This window comes from Desarmillaria tabescens (assembly GCF_030435595.1).
Source record: "Desarmillaria tabescens strain CCBAS 213 chromosome Unknown EV420scaffold_10, whole genome shotgun sequence".
NCBI classification, from domain to species: Eukaryota; Fungi; Basidiomycota; class Agaricomycetes; order Agaricales; family Physalacriaceae; genus Desarmillaria; species Desarmillaria tabescens.
In genome coordinates this window covers 959,981-984,198 of record NW_026848309.1, presented here as the reverse complement: position 1 = coordinate 984,198, position 24,218 = coordinate 959,981, and the positions used below count along the sequence as shown (strand labels likewise).

Here is a 24,218-nt window from a genome sequence, read left to right as displayed (position 1 = left end):
GTCACACAAAACAGCCGTAACGTCTCCATTCTTTCCTGGACCTGTAAAGTCGGCCGGAGCTTCCTAAAAAAAAGTGCAATGAATAGCGGCCAGAAACTAATGAGCCACCGAGTGAGAGGGACATTTTTTACCCTACGTGAGAGTTCCGAGACCAGTCAACGCCAAATCTGTATCGAACAACCCGGAGGCTGAGTAGAAGCGCTCGAACATTCGAAGGACTTCGATTCAGAGCTCTTGAACTATAGGAACAGCGATTCCCTCATAATATCGAGGAAATAAGTTTGAAGGATATCATTGGTATACCCGTCGTCGTCGACCTAGGCGGTGGGACAGAGTGAGAGTCAGGCACATTCGGCAGCTTCCGCCCAAGCAGCCGCCGGCTTCACTATATATTTCGTTCTGTTCTGGTTCCAGATTCCAGTAGAAGAATATATTCTCGCAGCTCCTTGCTTGAGCATTAATTCTCTCAGGTACTAACAGATTTGTTTCTGCACGGAGCATACCCGGGAAAGTTTTACAAATTATTATCTCTCGCGTTTGGGCTCGCTTGGGGTAGAGGGAAAGCCGATCTTCAAAGAATATGATAATAAGGCTAACAAGCAATTGACCGTTGTTGTTGGAGTAGGTTGAAACGTAACGATGCAATGTGGGCCGATTTCAATTAGACGTCCGCATACTATAGCTTTCACATTACTGTTTATCGATGTTCTGGGGTCGGAGTAGATCAAGTCATGTTTATCTTCCAAAAACATGTTGAATGCATTCCGCGTAACGGAAGACTGCCGGTTGCCCTTAAAATGGTAAGGATGATACAAAGCGAGTACTCATCGACTTCCTTGCGTTCACCGAAGAGTTTGTTGAACATGTTTGGGTTCATCGTAGTACGACGAAGCTCGGCATACGCGGTACATCGCGACACTCTGTAATCATGCGAGGCAATTGACGACGGAAGACCCGCAAGCTGACGCGGGAAAAGAACAAGAAGCCGGAGAATCTGATAGGAAAAACTGCGACGGAAGAGGAAGAAAATGGCGAAGTCAGAAAACAGCGAGGGACCAGCGGTTGTCCGAGAGAATGGAAATGATTCTATGTCCTCGCCGAAGCCCCTGTCCAATCTAAACTCTTGTCAAAAATATGGAGTTCAACGTGAACAACCTTAAACTGTCCCTGAGGAGAATGGCGGAAAGGCTCGATAGAGGTCTATTGGCAGCTCATGTGCTCTATCTGGCGTCATTCTTGCATGGCGCAAGGCGAAAGCAACGGACAAGGGTGCATATTTTTCATTCGACTGAATGTTAATGTTGGAATTGAATTTGTGACTAGACAAGAGATGTACCCTGGAAGACTGACCATGATGTCCAATATGAGAATTTGGTGCCTTGGAGCAATAAGACTAGGCGATCCAGAGCAACAGAAACAATAAATTTGACGTTTTGAATCCATAATCCGTCAGCCATTGGATAGGAATTCATGGCTATCGTCGACGTTCCGGAAATGTCAGGAAACCGTTGGTTGAAAACGGATAATTGGGAATCGGCGGCATTCAGACTCGGGAATATGCGACAATTAGCTCAATTGGTCGTGAGCGAGTGAAATACAGGAGAAATGATTTGCCAGGGAACTTGTGAGAGGCAAGACCCGGAATGCTTTAGGTTTGGTATTATCTGTTATTCATGCCTAGTAGCCACGGCCACAATTGGAAGGATTGACCAAATAATCCCTACCCGGCGGGCATTCTATGAAGGAGCAACAAGCAGCAGCCCACCAATGATGCATTATCTCCGTATAGTCAGTTTGTTTCTCTGTTGTCTTCCGTGACCGAGGCCGAGCAGTCCTAGCGCGCATTACCGACGGCCTAGACAGTGAAGACGCATTAGAATCGTGAGAACTACGGTACAATGTCATGTACCTGCGCACATGCTGGGCATCACGGGGATAAATACCTTTTGAGGGACGTCCAGACGTTGAGCTGAACAGGTGTTACTTCCGCCGAAAGAGAAATGCTGACTTCTATGAAATGCCATCCTCGTGAAGTCGAACACGCTTCCTTTGGGGCTGTAGTTTTGTCTCCTGGATGTCGACTTCCATGAGGTCGTCGTCAGAATCCTGGTCTGAATTCTCTGCTTGGCTAGTCATTTTAGAAATCTGAGGGGGGCGGTCAGATAAGTATCGTCGTTATACCGAGGACGTACGTGGGATAAGAAGTGTGTAGCAATGGTATTTTCCGAATCAAGGGCCTTTGCACCTTGGAAGTGCGACTGCGCATTACGGAGTAGACCATGATTTGGTACATCTGGGAATGATGTTAGGTCATGCTTGAAGGAACATCGAGAGATAGCATGCCATCGTCAACGCCATTTCCGGATGGCTGGGACAAGTATAGAGATAAGAGCCCGGCATAGTTATGTAACACAGGATCATCTTGGTAGGGGAATGAAGGAACGTACCTAAACATAAATGAGTAAGTGGAACTCGTACGAAAAATTTAACATACAACTCCAATTCGTCCAGAGCTTGCTTGAAATGCCCCGCCATGATCTGTCGAAGAATAACTTCCCTTAAGAATCGTTTCTCTCTGACGACGTGAGTAAGCCGCTGACAGGACGCGTGTACGAACACGGTCCTGACGACCCACCTTGTCCGGTAACTGAAGCATCATCTCGCGAAGGAAAGCGAGCTTCTTGCTGGAATCGTGCTCGTGGAAGGTCTCATCTCCGATAATACGCACCGCGGTCGCCCACATCGTTGTCCAGTGCATTTCCTTGCATCGCGCCAGGATAGCCCACGCTTTTCTTGCCCGTGGGAGGTCGTTTCTCAGTAGAGATAGCTCTAGGACATCATAGAGCCTGCATATATGCACCTTCCGTGCACTTAATCGAGGCCCTACATCAAGAGAATGAAAGAGGAAGGGCGAGGACATCGAGGCTGTGGTGGAAGTCGCAGACAAGCCGCACCAAATTGAATAAAAGTATTCCGTAACGTCGATCCACTTGCAGCTGCAACATACAGCCTATCCATGGACGACGACATCACCTTTGGCGTCTCTGTGTGGAGCTCCAGTGCTCCCATTAGCATTCTTCAAGATAATCCCTTCGGTGACCGGGCGTCTTCAACAACAGATCCTTTCCACTCCCAACCGGCAGACGATGATTTCGATGATTTTGACGACTTTGGTCCGCCTGCTCAGGACGTAGCACCCTCGGTTGAAGACGATGACTTTGGAGATTTTGGAGACTTCGATACCACGGAAAGCATACCGTCTGGCGATAGTTTTGGAGACGAACTGGGATTTGCAGTGGATGCATCAATAGCAGAGCATCGTCTTATATTGACTGGGAACATTAAGACTGGATCCTGTACCAAGCAGATCACAACTGGTGCAGGATATCGATGACATTCTGGGACCTCTATGGCCTACAGGTATAACAGAGGTTACTACGGATGATCCTATCCGAGAAATGGAGGGTATCAGTCAGATTCTTGTGACATCAGAAAGGTTTGCGCCTCTTGTCTGTATCATTATCATTTACTCATTAATCACGAACACAGTCGTAATCTTTTTAATATGCTGGTGCAGTCACCACCACCAACGAAACCACCAAATTGGATCCGTTCACGAATACGACGTCAGCATCTAATCGCCCTTGGGCATTCCCGTCAATTTAGACGAGGTTCTTCCGCCCCATACAGGCGGTAAGGCCCTTCCTCCTTTGCACATAACCACTCGCCCAATGTCAGCACCGCCAGGCCCCCGAGGCCCTCCCCGTCCCGGAAGCGTCACAACTTCTGCGAGTAACTCGAGAGCAGGTTCTCCACGTCCTAATCACTCTTCTTCGTTATCACACTTTGGCCCCAAAACCGGAGCTTGATGATTCTAAAATTCATCAACTTCTTGCGCTTGACTCTGGTGCGTATTTCATCTTTTAATCCCCACTAATCTTCTCCGCATTGCTGACACATGGCGTTATAGACACCTTGACACTTCAACCTCTTCCGACACTTGAGCGGTATCTAACGGAGCTTCGGCAGCAAACGGCGAATACTTCAGCTCGCTTGACCCACTTGCTGCAGAACCGAGACGCATTACAGCAGGATGCCGAAACATACAATGGGTTGATCGCCGAACTGGTGGGAGAGGCGCAAAAAATAAAGACTGGCAAGGGCGGGCCCCGAACAGACGGGGAAGTGGGATGATATGACTGTCTGCCTGTGGCGAAGCGAAGCACATTCATTCTTCCAGTTGTCTGTGCAACGCGAACCTCTGCGCATATTTACTGCGTGTGGCAAACGTCTTGGACGTTTCGTGTTGCGTTATGCTTTCGGTTCACTCTTAGCATTCTTAACGCTTCGCAGGTGACAGAAAACGACAGTGATGAAAGGGTGTACCATCCAAAGACTTGCCGTTTGGAGGATGTAAACTGCATCTGTAACACGGCACGTCGTGATAACTCGGACCTCGGCATCGGGATATAATGCATAGATCATGGTATAATGAAAAAGGAGAAGAGGTTAATCACTGTTATGGGACCCTAGCTCGTAGTAGACCGGGGAGCAGAAAGGTGGCGTCCGGTCAACAACGCGGAACACAAAACATGAGCTTTTTCTACAATCATTGCAAATAAGGCCTTCGCGAATGATAACCCTCGATAGCCTTTCTAAGGCGAGGTTACTGTCGATAACGATTACACTATCGCTCGTCCGGAGGTGAACGTCATCGCCGGTTGACTGAAACGAGGACCCGTAAGTCACGGTGTGGCAAGTATGAAAATCGATTTGTCGCGTGCCTACCGACGTGCACAGTTGAATGCGAGTTCCTGGAGGTCAGGACCACCTATATAGGACAAACGGAATTAATTCGCCGAGGTCTTTCTCTCTGGTAAGAAGCAATATATTCGAAGGGCTTCTGTTTGGTGTGATTTAGAAAAGCCCTGGCATAAGATGGGATTAAATAGAGCCTCATTGGTCTGTACGAGAAGTTGGAACTGATTTACCCAGGTACCGGGAGTATTCCAAGCAAGAGTACGCGTGGTGTGGCGTCGATCGAAGACGGAGGAGGGGCTGCCTTGACTGACCCGAAAGATAGTCTCGGTGTCAATGAGGATCAAGAGGTTACTATTTCGCAGGACGTCTGGCACCGAATGGAATGGTTGCAGCATCCATCTTGATCGAAGCCTGGAGGTCTAAGCCGTGAATTCGGAAAACATTATGGGGTACAATCTAAGAAATAGAAAATAGGAAGACGTCAGGTAGAGCAAAGGCAAATCGCAAATACCGATGGATCTCTTGGAGGAAGGATGATTTCGGCGCAGTAACCGCAACATGAATTAGGTTCTTAGCATGTGACATTTAGGTTAGGAATCCTATTCCATGCATTTTATTTTGGGATCTGATAAGGGGGGAAAAGTGACGATCGAAAAACATACCATCGCGGAGATCAATCTCAGTTGGCGCAAGCGAGGTCGACTACAGGCCTTAGACCCATCTAGAGATCGTTGTTGCAGGCCGAAATCCCTGCTAATAGGACCTGTCATAGAGGGCCGAAAGAAGATGTGAAATACGCCAATTTATCTCATAGAGGCATCGCTGTCGATGCTAAAATTGTGGTCGAACGGCAGGAAACAACCAACCAGATTGCGTATAGATGGTCGGGACTCGGGAGGCGGAGGTATTAGAGCCACCGCCAGATGATCGTATGGCCTTTTCGGGTTAACCGTGACCTGACTTTCGCCATCGACTTGCTCAAAATACCACAAATCCCCTCGTGCTTTCGTAGATTGAACTCGTGTCTTTAATATCCTCGCCGATCTACGGGGATCATCTGGATTTTCGAATTAAACTTGATGCTCTTTTTTCACGGATCTTTGACTTGGAGTTTCGAATGCTTCTGTCGGCAGGCCTGCCTTGATGACGTTCCAAGGGGAAATTCGAGGTCGTACATACATGTATATTCACGAGAAGTGTGATCTGATCCTAGCAGACATCATCACGAGCCGGGATACGGGGAACGCTTGAGCTTTGCTAAGGCACCACCGCCTGCATGGATACTCCTCAGAAACTTTCCCGGGCAGACACGTTCACAGAATTATCAATGTCTTCGGCCAAGGGTGAATGGCAGCCGGTAGCCAAAAATGGAGGCGTCATTCAACGCGACAGGTATAAAAGCCTGCTATGTTGACATCCCACTACATCCCATTCTACAAGTTCTTCCCTCTCTTCACTTATAATGTGTTACTACCGACAGTGAGCCTCATTATCTCGCCCCCCCTCTCTTTCGTTGCTGACCTTCATTCCTAGAGTCCGAAACGTCTACACAAGGTCAGCGTCGCGTCGCGTCTCCTTCGTCGACTCCAATGCTCATCTACCTTTCAGGTGTGGCCATGGTGTTACTGAGGTACGCATCATCGTAGGCATGCCTCTACTTTGCTGATAGCTGTACTCGTCTCGCCAGCCGGATAAAGAGGTATGACATTAAGCAGGCCCTGCAAGGATTTACTCTGACCTGGGCGCATAGATACGATGCAATCTCGTCAATTGCAAATTCAGCACTACGCACCCTGTCAATTGCAAGCCACCGAATTGTACCAGGAACTGTTGGCAATAGTGAGTGTCTGGATACCCGACCACGCTTCACCGTTTTTAATGCATCCGTACAGCCGACAGTACCCTCAGCAATATTGTTTGTTTTCATTCTTCAGCGGCGAGCTCGTCTGACATATGTTGTTTTTAGCGCCTAACATTGACGGGTACTGCCCACAGTGCCGGAGATAGGCAACGTGGGCACCCCAAAGTCCCGTTGTACCCAACTGTCTGGCGCATTTTTGACGCCAAATGATATGTTATATACGCGTTTTCATACACGCTTACTAGTCACTTCTAATAGTTTGGTTCATCAAAGAACGTATATGTAATACATCTTATCTATACTCTTATCATACAAGGAAGCCGGATCTCAGCAGAGGAAGAGGAAGGAATACAACCCCACCGAGCGTATGATCAAATCCTCCCAAGTTCATAATGACAAAACAAAGCAAAGGTCAAGAGGCGGAGATCTCATCGAACTCGGGGAATCAATCATCCCCAATGTTATGTTTTTTCTTGAGTTGAGCCAGTTCCTCTTCTCTCCGAGCAAGGTCAGCTTTTGCCGCCGCGGCGTCTTGCTTAGCCGGCATATGGTAGAGTACAACGATGTAACGTTCTTGGAGATGAAATCCGTTCAGATGATCAAGAGCATTCTTAGCCTGGCGTTCGACGTTAGCCGTGGTCACCGGGAGAGAAGAGAAACGCACGCACATCCATAACATCATCAAATACAACGAACGCCGTGCCCTTCGTTTTTGTTCATTCCCTATCCGTATTTGTCGAATTGTACCATAGCGTCCGAACAAATCATATAAATCCTCCCCGGTGATTTGGTAGTTGAGATTTTTTACGAATAGGATGCGATTAGCGCCTGGGGGGAGCTATAGGAACCGACTGTCAGCTGAGCCGGGTTCCAATGGAATACAATGTCACTTACTGCTGGGCGTGGCACGGACATGATGACGGTAAAGAACTGAGAGAAGAACGGTCTTGTTTGCCAAGCAACGGAATCACAAACACCGGCGCCTTGCCTTACTAGGATTTCTGCGCCTCAGAGCCCTGGCAATTGCCATTGGAACCAAGAGAAATTCACAGAACTTTCCACCACTAGTTCACCGATACCGAGGGCTAAAAATTTGTTCAAACTATATCTGGCTTTAGGTTTCTTTGAATAAAATTTCTCATCCGAACAAGCTTGCGCCTTTCTGTCGGTATCAACGTCCCGAACGGCCTGGCCACGGGTTTTATTGAAAAAAAAAGAACCCAAGTTGACGGTATACACGGCGGGACGTAGCATCACGACAGTCACTACGCGGCCGATGACCTTGGAATGGCGCCCGACACAGCAAGGATCCCGGTGACGACGCAGATGTCGGTGCCCATGGCTACTCGTGTGCCTCAAATCTGCTTAAAGTGACATGGCCCGCCTTCCCTCTTTCCCCCTCGCAACAGTGCTGGTCACTTCTTGCAAGCGCGTCAATTTGGGTGCTGGCCACCACAAATCGGACCCATGCTGAAGCCGCCGTTCCTGCGAATACCTGATGCGCCCAAACCCCCATTGCATATACCACGAACCATCTTTTACCTCACATGCATATCACTAATCAACACTCCACTCGTACTCGCGTTTTCCTTGCTTGATTATGGTGTTTTGTCCTTGTGGGTCAATCCCGCAGCTTGTGTTGTCACCATCATATTCCATTGCTCGGTCATCGCTCTGTCCAGGCGGAAAAGAGATATCGAAGACCCCTCTTACTTTTCAACTATGGTCGTCTGCTCGTACCTGTTGGCTGTCCTATGGTTTTCGGCTATGGTGATAACCGTTGCCGTTCTCGTCACTTACAAAGGAGATTTCACCGTAGATAGTCTCCGACGTTATGGCCTCCACGTATCTATCCACACACAAAGACTACAATGCGTCCTTGCGGCGATGGAATTTCTCCTGATGACGGGAATAGGAGTGAGTGGGCATTTGTTAGCTAGGAAAGAGGGCGATCCTGCGAGCTGGAGACCGCCTGCAGATGTAAAAGTCGTACACCAGGTGCGTTGATCCGTTGTATTCGTGTAAATTTGCTCCTCAATCTCTTTTAGCCCGTTGTAATCCAGACTACGTTTGCCCCCACGTACTGACGAATTTGACGACAAGCACGCAGCCGTTGTTAACATAATTCTTTGAAACCCGGATATCAAGTTCGTTCCAGTTCGTAACATTGTGAATCCATAAATAGAATACATGACCATGATTCATGGCTGCTGGACCTGCAACAAATAAATTTAATCTTCCTCTTAAACGATTTATTGATTCATACCAATTACATCCACTGTTTCTTGGAAAGCCGCTCCACATCTGCGCATTCGTTTTCGCCGCGTACGCACAGTACTGTTGCGCCGTCTCGGCTATCTGCATCGGGTATTATGCACTTGATGTCTTCGACGTTTGGACAAGGACATTCTCTAGGCGCCCTGACACAGTCTAGGGTTGAAGGGCACAAGTAACGATTGCAAGATACTTGAAATCAGTCTAATGAATAAATTAATTCAGTTGAAATGGGAAATCATACGCACTGCCCTCCGAATGGGCGGCCCACTGCGAAGCACCAGAAGGCTGATGCTGCTCTTGCTGGCGAAACATGCCATCGAAGAAGTTGAACTGGGCAGATATAAGGCTTGCCAGAAATATCAATACGAAGGATAGAGACGGGAACATTGTGATGGTCAAAGCGCAAGACGCGTACGAAACTGACACGTTACTGTCTCGATCACGTGCAGAGGTCAAACAAGAATAAACTATCTCTAGCAGCCGAACTAAGAGATACTGAGGATGAGACGAATGTCAGTGAAAGCAGGTGAAGTTTCTAGATTGGTCAACAATGGTGGCTCCAGCTTCGAAACTTTCTGAAAGCTTGCGGCTTTAATTTCCTGCTTACTCAGTCGGCACGTCGACCGCGACCTCAATTGATCTCAATTCGGTAGCACTATCGCCAGGCTTGTATGTACTGTAGCTTCTGGCGTCACTTGGACGACACGCTCATCGCCTTACTCCTCTCTTGTCGCATTTCATGTTTACAGATTTAGCCAAAGTATAAGCACCTGGTCTAACGCATGCAGAATGACACTCAGACCTGGCCGTTTCTCCGGTCATGCTCATATTATCGCAACAAATTCTCCGATACTCGGCGTGTGCATTTCTCCTCTGCTTCATGCCCTGGTCTTTCCCAAATGATAACCAGCCAAACGGAGTTGTTGCAGCATGTGCAGGATGCTCTCCCACTGCGCCGCCGCCACCCAACTCTATCTTTGCAGGATCTATCAAGAAACAGGAACAATAATAGTGCTGCGTCCAGGCTTTGCATGGGCCGTCCCGGTTCCTAATTTTAAGCGTCAGGCTGACGGTGCATCAACCAGCTACTTATCTACGTCAACCATCACACTTATTGTGTTCATCTTGCTGGTCATGCGCATGACTTTTAGTAACCGGAAACGGAACAATGCACGCCTTATTGTCCTTGCCAGCGCTTTGTTCTACCTTGTTCTTCTATCATTTGAAACAGTAACAACGCGATCCGTTGACTCCCACGGCGACCTGGGTAGCCACTAGGTAAACCACTCTATCTACCGAGGTCTATCTGTAACTTGCGCTTTGAACTCATGGCGACAACGGTGAAGCCAGCCGGTGTGGCGGTTATAAGTTTCCAAGGAATCCACGGCGTAAACTACTATCCAATTGCTGACCAAAATCGATATACAAACAGGTTGCTAAATGCTGGTGGCAATATATATAGTTTATAGTATGTATGTCTGCTGCCAAGAGAAGATCAATTTCGTAGAGACAAGGTTGTTAGATAGTTAGACAAAAATAATGCAATTAGATATGCTTTGCGTGAGGAAATGATCTGCAGGAAAGGAAATGTATGCCGGGTCGTGGTCTAACTACAGACCTCCAGCCTTCTCGTCTGTCTCTGCCTCCATAATATGCCGCCTCCTCTTTTTCTCAGCGTCTGTCAATGTCGGTTTCTTGTCCGACGATCGTGTGTGATACCGACGCGGCGTAGGACTAGTAGAAACACGAGGCACCTTGCCTGGGGTTTTCTTGGGTGTTACAGGAAACGGAGGTAGTTGTACTGGTGTGGATTTCAGCATGTACTTCCTTTGGAGTTCCTGCGTCTTTGGGTCTGAAGACCATGCAATGGGCTTCCCATCTTCCATAATAACAGATGCTTTCTTCGCCCTCCTACGTGGCGGCAAATTCTCTTTGTGAGAGTCTTTGGGGAGATCTGGAGGTGGGAGAGGGGTGACAGAAGGAAGCATCTCGATATCCATGTCTGGATACACGTCAAAGCCAGGGTAGTGAATAGCATGGTCTGGGGGTGGAGTAGTGGACGATGTTGACCGGGTGACGATGGATGAGGGAGTAGGATGAGATGTTTCAGCGCTAGCCGGTCTTTCCTTTTGCGCCGAGGAGCTAGAAAGACGCGGCGAGGGTGCCAGTCCGTGGCGTGACGACGAAGGGGCCTCTTCCTCAGACTCTGGTGAAGGGAAAAGTGGACCACAGCTCGAGGGCCCGCTCATTGAGCCAAAGTCAAGCTTCTTTGCCGGACTGCCTGGCCCTTGGAGAATCTCTGTGAAACGAGCAGGAGAAGCTAGATGTCGGCGTAAAGAGCTCTTTACAGTCTTCTCTGGTGAGAAAATGCCCTCCCCGAAAAGTATTCGACGTTTTGTAGGACTGAAAGGCGTCGGGGTAGGCGAGTGAGCCCGCTTATGTGGTCTGTTCGATTTGAAAGGGTTCGCAGTTGGTGGCAAATTAGAACCCGCTGGCAAGAAGCGTTCAAGCGGCCACTCTCTGAGAGGGCCAGGACGCGTAGACATAGTTGTAAAGCGATTGCTTGGATATTGGGCGCCGCAGTGATGGTGGAAAGTCGTCAAGAGCGGTTAGAAAAGCGGGGGAAAATGGAAGAACATAAGGGAATATGCCATGCCTGGGCCACGCCTTATCAACAAGACCCCGATCACTTATCCGGGGTCCCAAGTGTGACAATGGTATCACCTGACTCGTGACATCGCGTTTTTCCTTTTCTGGCTGTTCTGAAAAGTTTTTTTTTGTATCGAGTCACTCTGACTGCTGTTGCTCTGTAGAGGTGGAACCGCGTTTCCTAGTACCTAGTCAGACCTAGGCTTGGATTGGTTGAACTCAGATTCCAAATTAGATCTAAAATTACTACATTTTTGTGTCTATAGGCATCACGACATCGAAGACCCCCGTCCCAGTCAAGTTTGGCCGTCCTAAGACAATGTTTCCAGAGGGGGTTGATAGGTCATCAAAGTCTCCATACAGTGTCGCGTCTGACAAGAAAGCTGCTGTTGTCTCGTACGACGCCTTTAGCAGCGGCGACGGATTTGTGGAAATACCCTTCCGATTGAATGGTTTGTAACCACCCTCGAACGTCTAGAACAGCGCGTCAGCGAAACTGCATTATGAATAAGTTTTGGCTGCGCACCATATAATCTGCAATAAGCTCCAGATGACGCTGATCCACCTTGATGCTATAGACACCAAAGACACCACTCATCTCTCGTAAGATAGCAGCTCGGGCCATTTCGACACCATACGTCTTCAAAATGGCGTAGATATCGTTCGAATACGTCTCATTGTCCTCTAAAACACCCTCAACATCGGGGATACAAAACTCCCACATACCCCTAAAGTTTGATCCGTTAGTTGTGAGCTTCGGATATATTGTCAATAATGGACTTTAATTTAAAAAATTGCTCGCTTACCGTCACCCGACTGTCACCGCTTTTGCCATCTGATTTGACCTGGAAGCAGTCGGTGATGCCAGGGATCTGTCGGATGATGGTTGAGCGGCAAGTGCGTTCCACGATACCGATGAAGAGTAACTTGGGCATTTCAGAGGAGAACTAAGGGAGAAAAATTGAACAGGACGTTGACATGTATTGGCGGGATTGACATACCTCGAGGGTGAACGTACACCGTGACTCGGAGAAGTCAAAGGATGTGCACTGGTGGAGATGTCCCATGAAGAGATCCCCCACACGTTTCGCATCCTCTTGGAGTTCCTTTGACCGAGCCTTGGCCTTGTCCTCATACTCGGACTCTGTATCAGAGGTAAACTCGGCCTCTAGTTCAGCTTCCATATCCTTTTCTTCCTCCTCCTGCTCCTCATCATCCTCGTCGTACGTAGCCTGCTGCTTTCGTTGGCGCGCTCGCTTGGCATCATCGGCATCACCATCGCCAACTTCACTGCCTTCGTCATCGCCTCTTGTCCTTTTTGGCTCTCCAGCATCTTCATCGCCTCCATCGCCATCAGCCACGCCTTCTTCCCTTGTTTTCTTCCCACGTCCCAGTTCTGCCATCTGAGTCTTGACATCAGAATCCAGCCGCTTCATCTCGTTAACGATTTCCCTCTTGAGAGTTAGCGGGAACTTTGTAGCGAAACATGCAAGGATTTCAGAAGGGTCAACTTCATGTTCTGCGGTGTACTCTGCTTCGGGAAAGAACGTGATATCGAAAAGATACTCCAGCCGTCGCGCAGCACCCTGAGCTTTCAGCTGCTCCGTGACAGTAACTTTTTCGACCACTTGAGATAACGTCAGCTTGCTAGCACGCTTACAAAACATGTCTATGTCTGCCTGGGGAATGCCAGGGCGAACTTTCATGGTCATTGAAGGGGTTTTGGGTTTCTGAGATGCAGTCATAACGATCTCACGTAGCCGAGGAATACCGAGTGTGACATTTGCAGCACCATGTCCTAGTCAAAGATTATGACCCTGCTAGATCAACAGGCTAGAATATACTCACCAGCAAAATGGAAGGTGTTCAGAGTCATCTGGGTGGATGGCTCTCCAACACTAGTAGAAGACAGTGAGACCAAAAAAGGGAGACAGAATTATGATAATTACCCTTGAGAAGCTAGCAATCCCACAGCCTCTCCGGGCTCTACTAAACTGCGCATATACTTGACATTCGTCAACATCCTGAAATGACTACCAGAAATCAAATCAGTCCGTCGTTTGAACCACGTCCTTTCACCCTTTTTCTGGATTAATCCACCCGGGTTCTTTTTGATATAGTCGTCCCTCGCTTTAGCGAAACCCTCGGAGACACTTCCCATATGACGACTAGGGCTGTATATAGACAGCACAGGGTCGTACGTGTTTTGCTTGGGGTCCTCTTTGAGCGCCTTAAGAGTCTTTTTCATATGCCCCAAAGCGGGCTTCTGGTCGACAACATCTTTCAGTTGTGCTGGTTCCAGAAGACTAACGAAAGACGTCTCGTTAGCGGCAAGAAAATCGAACTGCTGGAGATGTTTTTGTTTCGTAACATCGAGTGAATCTCCTCCATAATGGAATTGGTAGACAGACGAATCGCTGCCCCGAACTGTGTGGTCATAATGCACGCGTATACCCTCCAAGTGCTTGATAAGACACCGCTGCAGGTACCCAGAGCGGGACGTCTTGACGGCAGTGTCAATGAGACCCTCTCGACCGGCCATGCAGTGGAAGTAGAACTCCTGTGGTTTGATTCCTGTTAAGAATCGGCTCGCAACGTATCCGCCAGAGATTGCTTTGGTCTCAAAGGGGCGGAACGAGGGCAAGGTTTTTCCACTGACCATGACGGGCACCCGGCGACCCTCGAGTTCTTGCTGGCCAAGACCACATGATATTTGCCGGGCATTGACCTCTGATCCCTTTGCACCGGAACGAGTCATGGCCTGCATGTGATTATGGGGGAACTTTCGTAGGAGGTGATTAGGCATGCAGGCTTCGGAGATAGATGAGGTGAGTTTCCCGAGCTTGGACTTGACTGTCATGTCCAATCCAGCCATCTTGCTATCGTCTCTCAATACCTCTTCCAAGAGCTGTTTTAGAGCCTGCGGGATGTCTTCTTTCGGTGTATTTGCCAGAGAAGGGAAGTTTTCGATAGAGCCTTCTGTGCCAAGGTTCTTTCCGCGATCTAGGATGCCCCTCCGTGTCGTATCCCCAGCGGGCGTCAGCGTCAAGTCGTCCATCCTACATGTAAATGCACGGTGTTGGAGGAATTTGGTAAACAACCGACTGAGAATTCCTAGCAGCTGCCCAGCGACATCTGCTCCGTATAGTTCATAGACGGAGTGAACGAGACCGTATTCGGAAGCTCCAAAAGCAGCTTTGTCAAGGACACCACAAAGGAGCTCGCCATCCCTGAATATGACCGTATCTTCCTTTGACGAAGGACCCCAAAGTTTCCCGGGCACTTTGGTCCCAGCAACGAGATTTAGGCCCAATCGATCGCGCGGGGTGATGTTTTTCAAAACCGTGGAGATCTAGTCCTTTATAAGTCGTAGCAATATAAAAGGCATCAGCAACTCACAATCTGTTTGCCAGTCCACAGTGGCCGAGGTTTCCAGATCGTAGGTGGCAGGGTAACCAGACGATCACCGACAACTTCATCAGCTCGGAGGGCACCACATAGAAGCTGGAAATACTCTTCACGCTCAAAGAAGGCGTCCTGAGTGGTCATCCAGACGCCTGCGACTACATGATCTTGGATGAGTCCTCGCAGAGGATTTCCGGACGTTGGGACAAGATATTGGTTGTCGGTGTTTGCGATCATTTGAGCCTCAGCTCTGGCCACCTGATTTTCTACACAAAGATCATGAAATTGTTATGGTCTGCACGTCACGAAACAGCCAACTTACGAGGGAAATGAATATTCATCTCTATGATAACATGTTCAGACAACTGTAGCGTTCATAGTGAAGGTTGGGTCTTACCGTCACCATCGAAATCAGCTGTGGAACAAATATATTAATTGTAAAATTGTTGAAGAGAACTTAATGCCCGTACCATTATAGGAATTACTACAGCAGGCAGGACGATAAATTCAGGACCTTTGCGAATGAAAGAACAAGATCGACGAACCAATTAGCGTAATGCATCCGAATAGTTTTCTCTCCGTGTAGGATACGGGCCTTATGCGCCATCATACTTGGCTTGTGTAGCGTAGGTTGCCGGTTGAGTATCAGCATATCGCCATCCCGAAGATGCCGGTGAACTTTCTTGTTAATTGCTGGTGTCCGCGTGTACAGCCCACGTCTCCCAGAACCAACATGTTCTTCGGCTTGAGGTGTCATCAGTTGGTTAGCAATTGCCGTTCTTTGTTCTATTGAAAGTTTATCCTACCAATGTCCATCAGTGGATAATTCCAAGCGATAGTACAAAATGCCCTACCAGTGACACTTGGTGACCATCTTCATACTCCACAATTGTTGCCCCCGGATGTTCCCGTGAGCCTGCTATTACTCGCTGACGCATCTCGACGACATTCATCGCCGTGACTGGTTCGGGGAAAGTAAGTTTCGTGGCAAAGACCGGTGGGATACCGATTTCATTAGGTTCAATGTTGACGTCGGGAGAAATAACAGATCGTGCGGCATAGTTAACTCGTTTACCCTTGGAAGGTAAATTCAGGAATCACAGAAGATAGCGACATCTGGAAACGTACCATCATATGTTTTCGGAACAATCCTTCCTTCTTCTCCAACCCCTGCTTCACACCCGCAGGTGGAAGTTTGCCTTGTCTCACGGGCGCGGGATTCTTGCTACTGTCCATGAAACTATTGACATTGACTTGCAACTGAAGAAGAGCATCCAGAAGACTGCTCATCAGCTTTTTCCTCTCCGCTTCATTATAGTCGGGGCCTTTCTGTGAGACGTTTCGCAGGCTGAGATTGAGATCTCTGAGGCGATATGACGTGTTCAGGACTTTAGCCAAGAGCTCATTTTGAGGATGTTCGAACAGAACGTCATTCATGGAAGCAGGGGGACGGAATCGGGTAGGCGCGACGGGGATCACCTCGAGGAAGAACATATCAGCAGATGCAATTGAGAGCCCTTTGGAATTTCGTTTCGCGAAGGCGCCATGTTTGCCGTAAAGCAAAGAGCACATTGTCTCCTCGTTTCGGAACAAACGACGAAGATGCGCCCTGCATTCCTCCGGTGCCATGATTCGCTCATTCCGTCCTCGTATCGTCTTGACTTTCCCGTTCGCAGCACGCGGAAGAGCAGTTGTATCTACTTCCTTATCCCCATCGTTCTCGTCCTCGTCCTCTTCCAGGTCATCGCCTTCTCCTTCACTGTCTGTGCCGGCAGAGTCCATCTCGACATCAGAATCGTCGCGTGGGGATTTTTGGTGAGAATTAAACTTCTCTGCCTTTTCTAGAAGGAGGACATCCGGACGTTTCTTCAGCTGCTGACGTTTTTGTTTTTCGGACAAATCATATTCGATAATTTTCGTATGATTCTCCTTGCGGAACGTATAGGCGAATCTAGAAAAAAGGTCAAATATATTCGGAGCCAATAAGAAATGCTTACGATGAACAATCCTTGTTCTGGCATTTGTTCAGGATCGTACTCTTCAAAAATTCGTTGATCAAGTCTTTCCGTGCTTGATAGACTAGCGCATCCTTATAACTGTCCCTCTTGCTACTGGAAGCACGGCTCAGCTGAAGATGAACATATGCCTCCACCCGATAAATGAATTCATCGTCCGGTTCAATGTCGACCGCTTCTTCCTCCTGTTGTAGATCTTTGCCTTTCCCCTTCCCTGTTGGTCGTTCGGTAAACGTACCGGCAAGATGCAAATCGTCAACTCCTTGAGCCGCGTTCAGTAGTCCATATTCAAGAAGTTTGAATTTCGCGGCGTATTTTGATAGCTGTGGAGATTGTTATAAGGAAATCCAGACTGGGCGCGCGTGTACTGAACTCACCACTGTCCTGGACATCTTGAATCTGTGACAGAAAAGACATGTTCCGCGCAGCAAATTGTACACATTCGTCATAAATAATGGGTGGAAAACTGGTGCTGGAAGTTCTATGTGACCAAAATGCCCTGGGCAGGTAAAATATGACAAGCGACAAGTTGCACATCTACGAAGGTCACTGTGAATAGACAGTCATAAGAGACGAAGCCGGACGCACATGTCCTGTCGGTCACTGGGTCCAAGAGCCGGATCGTATAGTCCACCAGAATTGGGCCGGTTCAAATCGTCAAGAAGTATTGGGTTGACGATTTGTTTGACCGAAATGCGACGAACATCTTCGGCAGACAGAAATGAGAAGGATATTCCGGTTACGGAGGAGGGCAAGGAATGGCTGATATTCATGACCTTCAGATCTCCTGTTCACCAAAATGAATGCAGGGAGTTCCACCCGTAAAAGCCCAGACCAGCAACGCGGTACGAATTCAAGCAAAATCAAAAATCAGAATCCAAAAATTTGTCATCACGTGCAAACCGGCATAGCGGATCCCGGGCCGATATAGATAGGGGCTCGCACTTCGAGCTGGTAGTCGGTGCAGTTGCTTCGAATTGTGACAATTCTTTATCAATTTACCCTCCTACCTTGCATATTTCCCGTTGTAATCAAATTTTAATCCTATTGCAAGATTCTCGTTCATGTCAGTAATCAAGGCTGCATTCACACACACAAACGATCTAACACATTTTAAAATGGCTTAAATATTCATGCATCATGCTAACAGTGGTCTGGATTTCGCCCCAATTTGGTCTCGGTAGCAAATAACTGAACAACTGTTGGCTGAAGTGAATCTCAGACTTTCTTTCTTCATCGATAGTGACAAGTTTCTGACGCCACAAATTCAGGAACTCATTCACCACGGTGTTCTCTTCATGATATCCGGTTTCATGCTGGTTCTTCTTTCGATCCGCCTGGCCATGGTAGTGGTGGTGGTGATTGCAAACTTAAACTTAACTTGAAAGAACCGATCATCTTTAGCGCACGTGGTCGTTGCGATTGAAATTCCTTCGATAACCCTGATGACGCATGGACTACTCCCACCCCGCAATCCCGCGGCCGACTCATCCGACTACCATATCAGACGATAACGCAGCATATTTGACCAATGAGTACAACCACGTTCAGGTCATTCACCACTGTAAGATGGCCGCATTGTCAACATTGTCGGCCTCGATCTTACTTTCTTTCTAGGCTCGAAGAATGTTTCACGCGGCGCGATATGGTCCTTATCCTCCCTTGAACACAGAAAATTCAACGGTTGACCGGGAAGAGTATGCTGAATCCTACCGTTCTTGTGCTGTTCCTTTATTTTCCATTGCTACCCAGGTTCATTGTGTTCAATCCTGCCAATGGACAAGAGCTTTCCAGGTCCGTAAACTATTCAACTTACTCAATAAGGAGACTTACTGAATTTCTGCCGCAGGATTTGGACTACATCTCAAGACGAAGTGGAAACAGCAATTAATCGCGCCCAGAAAGCATTTGACTCCGGATTGTGGTCAAAAGCTTCATCATTTACCAGGGCCAAAGTCTTGACAAACCTTGCCCGCATTTTGGGATCCCGTCTTCCTGAGATGGCGACAATAGAATCGCTTCAGACAGGGAGAACAATAAGGGAGATGCGTGCACAATTAGGACGCTTACCTGAATGGATGTGCGTCGACACCTGCTGACCTTTGAATTCGTCAAATGAATACTCGTTTCAGCGACTATTATGCTGCTCTGCTTCGTACAAGTCAAGGTTTCGTTGCGCCAACACAAGGTCCCCTTCTTAACTATGTCCAACGCATCCCCCTGGGGGTAGTCGCTCAGATAACCCCTTTCAACCACCCTCTGTTGATCGCCATAAAGAAGATCGCACCAGCATTGGCCGCGGGCAATAGTGTCATTGTGAAGCCATCTGAGGTAATAGGACAAGCTCTTCGCATGTATCTGCTGATTAGATCATCTAGTGGGCACCAATTACTGTCCTTGAGTTTGCCAAAATGGCTGAGGAAGCAGGCGGTAAGAAAATGTATCATGTATCGTCGTTTAAAACTCGTGACCAAACTTGTAGTGCCTGCTGGTGTATTAACTGTGCTTCCTGGTTTTGGGCAAACTACTGGAAAAGCACTCATCAGTAATCCTTTGATTCGCAAAGTGGACGTCACTGTAAGTCATCTACATCATTTGATACCTATGACCAATGGAAGTCTCTCAGGCAGGTACGCAAACTGGACGTGCAATGGGCAGTATCGTTGGCTCCAATCTCGCGTCCTTCACTGCAGAGCTCGGAGGAAAGGTACGTCTTGGCTGGTTCCAGTTGCCTGAGCGCTCACACATATTCATAGACTGCAATCGTCATTTTTGATGACGCAGATCTTGTTTCTGCGGTTAACGGCGCAGTCTTCGCTTCATTTGTTGCCTCAGGCCAGACATGTGTGTCAGGTGCTCGGTTGATAATACAAGACGGTATCTACGATGATTTCATGGATCTCTTCCTGAAAAAAGTAGAAAGCATTCATAGGCGTATGGGTGATCGTACGTTTTGCTCACGTTAAAGGTGAACATTATCATTGATTTCGTTCTAGCCATAAATCCAAAATCTACAATGGGCACGGTTATATCTCCTCAGAGCCTTAACCGCATTGAGGGTATGATGTCGCGTACAAAAGGCAAAGTCTTAATAGGCGGTCAAAGGATGACCGGTAAATCTGAGTTGGATAACTTCGACTTCTCACAAGGAAGCTTCTTCCCGCCCACAGTAGTCGTTGACATCGATACCAGTGATGAACTGTGGGCAGAAGAAGTCTTCGGTCCTGTAGTAGTTGTGAACCGGTTTTCTGTGGGTGAATCTTAAGCATCTGAACCGTATAATGCTTATGCATTCCCCTTCCAGACGGAAGTAAATGGTATTATGCTGGCTAATGCGTGCAAATACGGTCTTGGGGCCGGCATCTGGACCTCTAATCTTTCCAGGGCGCATCGCGTGGCCGCTGACATCCAGACTGGGCTTTGCTGGGTCAATACCCACCATCGTAACGACCCAAGTTCACCGTGGTAAGCTACACTTTCAAAACTTGATAAATACGATTCACATGCATATACTAACAGGGGAGGAATGAAAGAAAGCGGCATTGGCAGAGAAAACGGTCTTGAAGCCTTCGAATCATGTTGGTGCATCATTGTCATCTTCTGAACATTTTTATAGCTTCGTTCTAGATTCTCAGAGTAAATCTACCATTGTGAACATTGCACCAGCAGAGGCAACAAGAATAAACGATGACTGGTTCTCTGAAGAACCGGAAGGAAAGCGGTACGGTTGAGATTTGAAGCGCTGTCAGTAGCCTGAGAGCCGGTTTTATAAATACTTGTCAAACTTGTAACTTTGTATAAGTAAATACTGTTAGCATTTGGGGTCTGAAGAGGAGAAACATTTCACCCGTCGGACCGTCCGGTTATCGTCGAGCGACGGACCCAATAAGGCAACCTCACGTCTTGCCATCAATGCACTTTTCGAAGACCTATACCCAACTTTTACTCGATCTACCACCACAACTCCGTGACAATGCCGTACAGTATCGTCAGGTATGGTTTTATCATCCTCATAGTCACTTATGAATGTTATTGCAGCTGAAAAAACTCATAAATCAAATCGTGCTTGAGCTCACATCGCTAGGGTTGAGTCCAGATGTTCTTCAGGAGCATCTATTGCAGGGAGGCGATGAGAAGGGCAAAGGGAAGCTAGTAGAGAAGCTTGTTGACGGATACAAAGTTGTGTACGAGGTGAACGAGGAGTCTGGCCGCATTGAACCTCGACTACGATTTTGGGTTACACTTCCTGATCCTACCACGAGCGATGGTCACGGAGCCGACGAAGGAGAATCCATTGTCAGCCCGGCACTGGGAGAACCTGGTCCAAGTTTGTTGTGGGTGCTGCAACGGAAGACGAACCAGACAGCGGACCTTCCTCCGACAAAAACGAGGTGCATCTGATTAGGAGAGCTTTCTTTAGAATGAATATTGATTATTATTTCCAGTGGTGGAATATCGCAGGAAGTCGTGATACCCCTCGTCTCCGACTCTGCTTTCTTCCAATTGCTCTTCACTGCCCTCAAAGCCATGTCGGATCATCTGGCTACTGTTCAGCTCGAGTTCTCACAAACCCTTCACGTCTTATCCCGAAGCATATCCGATTCTGCTCGGCCGGCATCCGCGACGACTTCAGGGTTCCATCCCTATTCGATATTGACACATCCAGGGACTATCACTATTGGCGGTGCTGGGTCGGCTAAGAAGGTTCGTCTCAAAATCCACCTTACATTCTTAAGCCAACAAATTTCCAGACAGATCTCAATGCGTGGCGGGAAATATTTCAGCTGTATGTTGAGGTTCAGGTATTCGAGAGCGTCAGCGAGGCTTCTCGTGGCGAACGTTCTGTCGAGGAGAGTGAGAAGAGGCTGAAGTTATTTGCGGAACGGGTCACTCAACGAGGCTTAGGGGATGAGAGACAACTCAAGATGAAGAAGAGTCGGGAGGCATTGGAATCGTTCCTGAAGCTTAACATGTTTATTCTGCATGTGAAGAAGGTATTTATTTTATCCCTCGACATCAACAGACGCAGTTACCGATTGTCCTTAGTTCCAATCTGCCAACTCTGAGGCCACGCGTAAAATTCTCAAGAAACACGCCAAACGTACCGCATTACAGCTACCGGATTCCACCGATCACGATCTCATCATACAATCTAAATCTGTGTCTCTCCCTCGCATCCTTGTACAAGCCATTGGGGAGATACTTCTCCCCGTTATTCCCCATCTAGACGACTATTCATGTCTAATATGCACCAACATCGCGTTCAAACCAGTTCGTCTCGGTTGCGGACATCTCTTCTGTGTACGGTGTCTTGTCAAAATGCAGAAACGAGGCCGAGGTGACTGCCCGATGTGTAGAGCGCCAACGGTCCTATGTGCCGATCGATGTGTGTATTTACGTTGCTCGTTTCTCTCAATGCTGACTTGCATTCATTTTCCAGCCAATGTGGATTGGGCTTTACTCAATTTTATGCAGGACTGGTTCCCTATTGAGTCAAAGCAGAAGCTGAAGGACAACGAGAAGGAAGCCGCCCGAGAACAGATGCAGGAACTAGGGATCGACCCTGAACAAGGATGCCAGATCATGTAGAATTTATCTCTTATTGCTAACATATTACACGCGGGGAAAGGACCATGAGGGGGGTTATGAATATCGTACAGCAGTTTATCTAGTACTGGTACTAAGGAATATTCTACTCGAGCATTTTAATACAATACCTGGTATCCAAACAATCCGTCCCGGATGTCTTGCCCGTAACCAGTGAGCGGACGATGTTCTACTAATCATCCTCGAGCATCTGCTCCAATTTTGCCTGCTCGTAATTTTTATTCAGCGCCTCGATAAATTCATCCAAGCCGTTGCTTTCCAAAACAGCTGACAGATTAATCAGGCTAAGGCCTATCCGATGATCTGTAACACGTTCCTACATACCAGTCACACCTGAACGCAATAGCTTGGAGCAAAGTACTCACCTGTGCGTAGTTGTACGTTCGGATTTTGTCACTCCGATCTACACCAGAAACTAGACTGTTCTTTGTGGCACGTCGCTGGGCAATATCTCGAATGATCTTTTGGTCCATGAGACGAGCTTGAAGAACTTGGAATGCACGGCGTTTATTCTGGGTATTATATTAAAACTAGTAGCCATAAAGAAAGAAATAATACGTTACTTGATGCTGGCTCCGCTCATCTTGCATAGAGACCGTTATACCTGATGGTATATGTGTCAAGCGGACCGCCGATTCTGTTTTATTGACATGCTACAGCAGGCTTAGCAAAATTTCTGGCGAGGAACGGACACGTACCTGCCCTCCGGCACCTCGAGCACGCATAACTTCTAGTTTAATATCCTCCATTTTATATAACGGTTCATCTCGTGTGTCTTTCTCCTCAGCCAGCGGAAGAACCTGAAGTAATTCAATTCCAAGATATAGCGTGAAGATAAAAAGAAAACGTACGATGACAGCAACTGTACTGGTGTGGACACGTCCGCTAGCATCAGTAGATGGTACTCGCTGCACACGATGCACTCCGCTCTCCCAGCGCAACCTGTCATAAGCCCCTAGACCCTTCACCTCCATGATGGCATCTCTCGTCCCTCCCTGCTCCAGGTCATTGACTGCCATCATCGTCCACTTCCATCGCTGAGCAGTAGCATACCGCTGGTACATCCGTAGCATATCAGCAAGAAAAAGGGACGACTCCACTCCCCCTACACCAGACTTGAGTTCCACGAGGGCAGAATAATGGGCTGTGGAAGACGATGGTTTGAGGAGGGCAGGTAAAGTCGTGCTGACGATTTCTTCCACTTTCTCCTCGAGTGAATGATACTCTTCCTCAGCCATTGAGCGCATCGTTGGGTCAGGATCAGCCAGGAGAGACTTGGTATCCTCGAGAAGCTACTATAAAGTACATTGGCACGTTGATTTGAAAAAAGGCGATGAGCACTGACCCGACGGGAAGTATTCAACTCATCCCACGCCTCTTGAAGTCGGTCGGATTCCTTGATCTTTTTTAACCGCGCTATATCTTCCGGCTTGGAAGTTCCTTCAGATATCTAAAATCGACGGAAATGTCAGGAAAACAGTAAACTGGCTGGAGCAGAAAATCCCACCTGGGACAATATTTGGGTTCGTTCATTGATTCTTTTCTCGACGACGCGTAGAAGTCTAGAAGTGTCGCTTGATTGCTGTAGTCGGATGCAACTCGTCGCAAATCTACGACAGTGACGGAACATAAAAGAAAACAAG

The 24,218-nt window shown here is 47.9% G+C and overlaps 11 protein-coding genes across 11 annotated transcripts; 5 read left to right on the top strand and 6 right to left on the bottom strand.

Moving 5' to 3' along the window:
- Positions 1 to 2,010: 2,010 nt before the first annotated feature.
- EV420DRAFT_1640242 (uncharacterized protein) lies at positions 2,011 to 2,920 on the bottom strand (the record flags this gene model as incomplete). The annotated part of the gene is made up of 5 exons (XM_060477080.1): positions 2,011 to 2,145; positions 2,193 to 2,258; positions 2,327 to 2,447; positions 2,495 to 2,575; positions 2,601 to 2,920. The coding sequence occupies 5 exons, from the start codon at positions 2,918 to 2,920 to the stop codon at positions 2,011 to 2,013; spliced, it is 723 nt and encodes a 240-aa protein (XP_060333681.1).
- A 96-nt stretch (positions 2,921 to 3,016) lies between these two features.
- Positions 3,017 to 4,539, top strand: EV420DRAFT_1665579 (uncharacterized protein; the record flags this gene model as incomplete). The annotated part of the gene is made up of 6 exons (XM_060478974.1): positions 3,017 to 3,258; positions 3,347 to 3,496; positions 3,550 to 3,626; positions 3,667 to 3,765; positions 3,803 to 3,907; positions 3,971 to 4,539. 6 exons carry the CDS (start codon positions 3,017 to 3,019, stop codon positions 4,192 to 4,194), a joined length of 897 nt encoding a protein of 298 aa, XP_060333680.1. The 3' UTR covers positions 4,195 to 4,539.
- A 1,629-nt stretch (positions 4,540 to 6,168) lies between these two features.
- EV420DRAFT_1640240 (uncharacterized protein) lies at positions 6,169 to 6,832 on the top strand (the record flags this gene model as incomplete). The annotated part of the gene is made up of 6 exons (XM_060477079.1): positions 6,169 to 6,240; positions 6,297 to 6,315; positions 6,370 to 6,391; positions 6,449 to 6,600; positions 6,654 to 6,676; positions 6,728 to 6,832. 6 exons carry the CDS (start codon positions 6,169 to 6,171, stop codon positions 6,830 to 6,832), a joined length of 393 nt encoding a protein of 130 aa, XP_060333679.1.
- Positions 6,833 to 7,067: 235 nt separating this feature from the next.
- EV420DRAFT_1640239 (uncharacterized protein) lies at positions 7,068 to 7,537 on the bottom strand (the record flags this gene model as incomplete). The annotated part of the gene is made up of 3 exons (XM_060477078.1): positions 7,068 to 7,238; positions 7,287 to 7,460; positions 7,517 to 7,537. The coding sequence occupies 3 exons, from the start codon at positions 7,535 to 7,537 to the stop codon at positions 7,068 to 7,070; spliced, it is 366 nt and encodes a 121-aa protein (XP_060333678.1).
- Positions 7,538 to 7,983: 446 nt separating this feature from the next.
- On the top strand, positions 7,984 to 8,737 carry EV420DRAFT_137451 (uncharacterized protein). The gene is made up of 2 exons (XM_060468982.1): positions 7,984 to 8,620; positions 8,671 to 8,737. Exons 1-2 carry the CDS (start codon positions 8,090 to 8,092, stop codon positions 8,707 to 8,709), a joined length of 570 nt encoding a protein of 189 aa, XP_060333677.1. The 5' UTR covers positions 7,984 to 8,089; the 3' UTR covers positions 8,710 to 8,737.
- EV420DRAFT_137401 (uncharacterized protein) lies at positions 8,736 to 9,557 on the bottom strand. Its single transcript, XM_060468981.1, has 3 exons — positions 9,145 to 9,557; positions 8,889 to 9,088; positions 8,736 to 8,838 (listed from the first exon to the last, which is right to left on the bottom strand). Exons 1-2 carry the CDS (start codon positions 9,284 to 9,286, stop codon positions 8,892 to 8,894), a joined length of 339 nt encoding a protein of 112 aa, XP_060333676.1. The 5' UTR covers positions 9,287 to 9,557; the 3' UTR covers positions 8,736 to 8,838; positions 8,889 to 8,891.
- A 786-nt stretch (positions 9,558 to 10,343) lies between these two features.
- EV420DRAFT_137340 (uncharacterized protein) lies at positions 10,344 to 11,560 on the bottom strand. Its single transcript, XM_060468980.1, has one exon. It carries the CDS (start codon positions 11,443 to 11,445, stop codon positions 10,510 to 10,512), a length of 936 nt encoding a protein of 311 aa, XP_060333675.1. The 5' UTR covers positions 11,446 to 11,560; the 3' UTR covers positions 10,344 to 10,509.
- A 147-nt stretch (positions 11,561 to 11,707) lies between these two features.
- EV420DRAFT_137191 (uncharacterized protein) lies at positions 11,708 to 17,818 on the bottom strand. Its single transcript, XM_060468979.1, has 16 exons — positions 17,557 to 17,818; positions 17,346 to 17,505; positions 16,951 to 17,291; positions 16,082 to 16,904; positions 15,808 to 16,029; positions 15,499 to 15,755; positions 15,424 to 15,437; positions 15,351 to 15,368; positions 15,276 to 15,296; positions 14,948 to 15,219; positions 13,498 to 14,900; positions 13,397 to 13,446; positions 12,550 to 13,346; positions 12,355 to 12,495; positions 12,075 to 12,302; positions 11,708 to 12,022 (listed from the first exon to the last, which is right to left on the bottom strand). Exons 1-16 carry the CDS (start codon positions 17,739 to 17,741, stop codon positions 11,795 to 11,797), a joined length of 5,160 nt encoding a protein of 1,719 aa, XP_060333674.1. The 5' UTR covers positions 17,742 to 17,818; the 3' UTR covers positions 11,708 to 11,794.
- Positions 17,819 to 18,594: 776 nt separating this feature from the next.
- Positions 18,595 to 20,699, top strand: EV420DRAFT_1619352 (aldehyde dehydrogenase; the record flags this gene model as incomplete). The annotated part of the gene is made up of 12 exons (XM_060475462.1): positions 18,595 to 18,665; positions 18,721 to 18,762; positions 18,818 to 19,048; positions 19,101 to 19,299; positions 19,347 to 19,398; positions 19,451 to 19,545; positions 19,595 to 19,675; positions 19,725 to 19,914; positions 19,965 to 20,218; positions 20,273 to 20,433; positions 20,488 to 20,546; positions 20,596 to 20,699. 12 exons carry the CDS (start codon positions 18,595 to 18,597, stop codon positions 20,697 to 20,699), a joined length of 1,539 nt encoding a protein of 512 aa, XP_060333673.1.
- A 181-nt stretch (positions 20,700 to 20,880) lies between these two features.
- On the top strand, positions 20,881 to 22,720 carry EV420DRAFT_1665571 (uncharacterized protein; the record flags this gene model as incomplete). Its single annotated transcript, XM_060478973.1, has 6 exons — positions 20,881 to 20,961; positions 21,007 to 21,359; positions 21,414 to 21,672; positions 21,720 to 21,962; positions 22,015 to 22,354; positions 22,409 to 22,720. 6 exons carry the CDS (start codon positions 20,881 to 20,883, stop codon positions 22,555 to 22,557), a joined length of 1,425 nt encoding a protein of 474 aa, XP_060333672.1. The 3' UTR covers positions 22,558 to 22,720.
- Positions 22,721 to 22,747: 27 nt separating this feature from the next.
- EV420DRAFT_1640233 (peptide chain release factor 1) lies at positions 22,748 to 24,205 on the bottom strand (the record flags this gene model as incomplete). The annotated part of the gene is made up of 7 exons (XM_060477077.1): positions 22,748 to 22,891; positions 22,941 to 23,087; positions 23,139 to 23,228; positions 23,274 to 23,375; positions 23,427 to 23,867; positions 23,921 to 24,025; positions 24,083 to 24,205. The coding sequence occupies 7 exons, from the start codon at positions 24,203 to 24,205 to the stop codon at positions 22,748 to 22,750; spliced, it is 1,152 nt and encodes a 383-aa protein (XP_060333671.1).
- Positions 24,206 to 24,218: the final 13 nt, after the last annotated feature.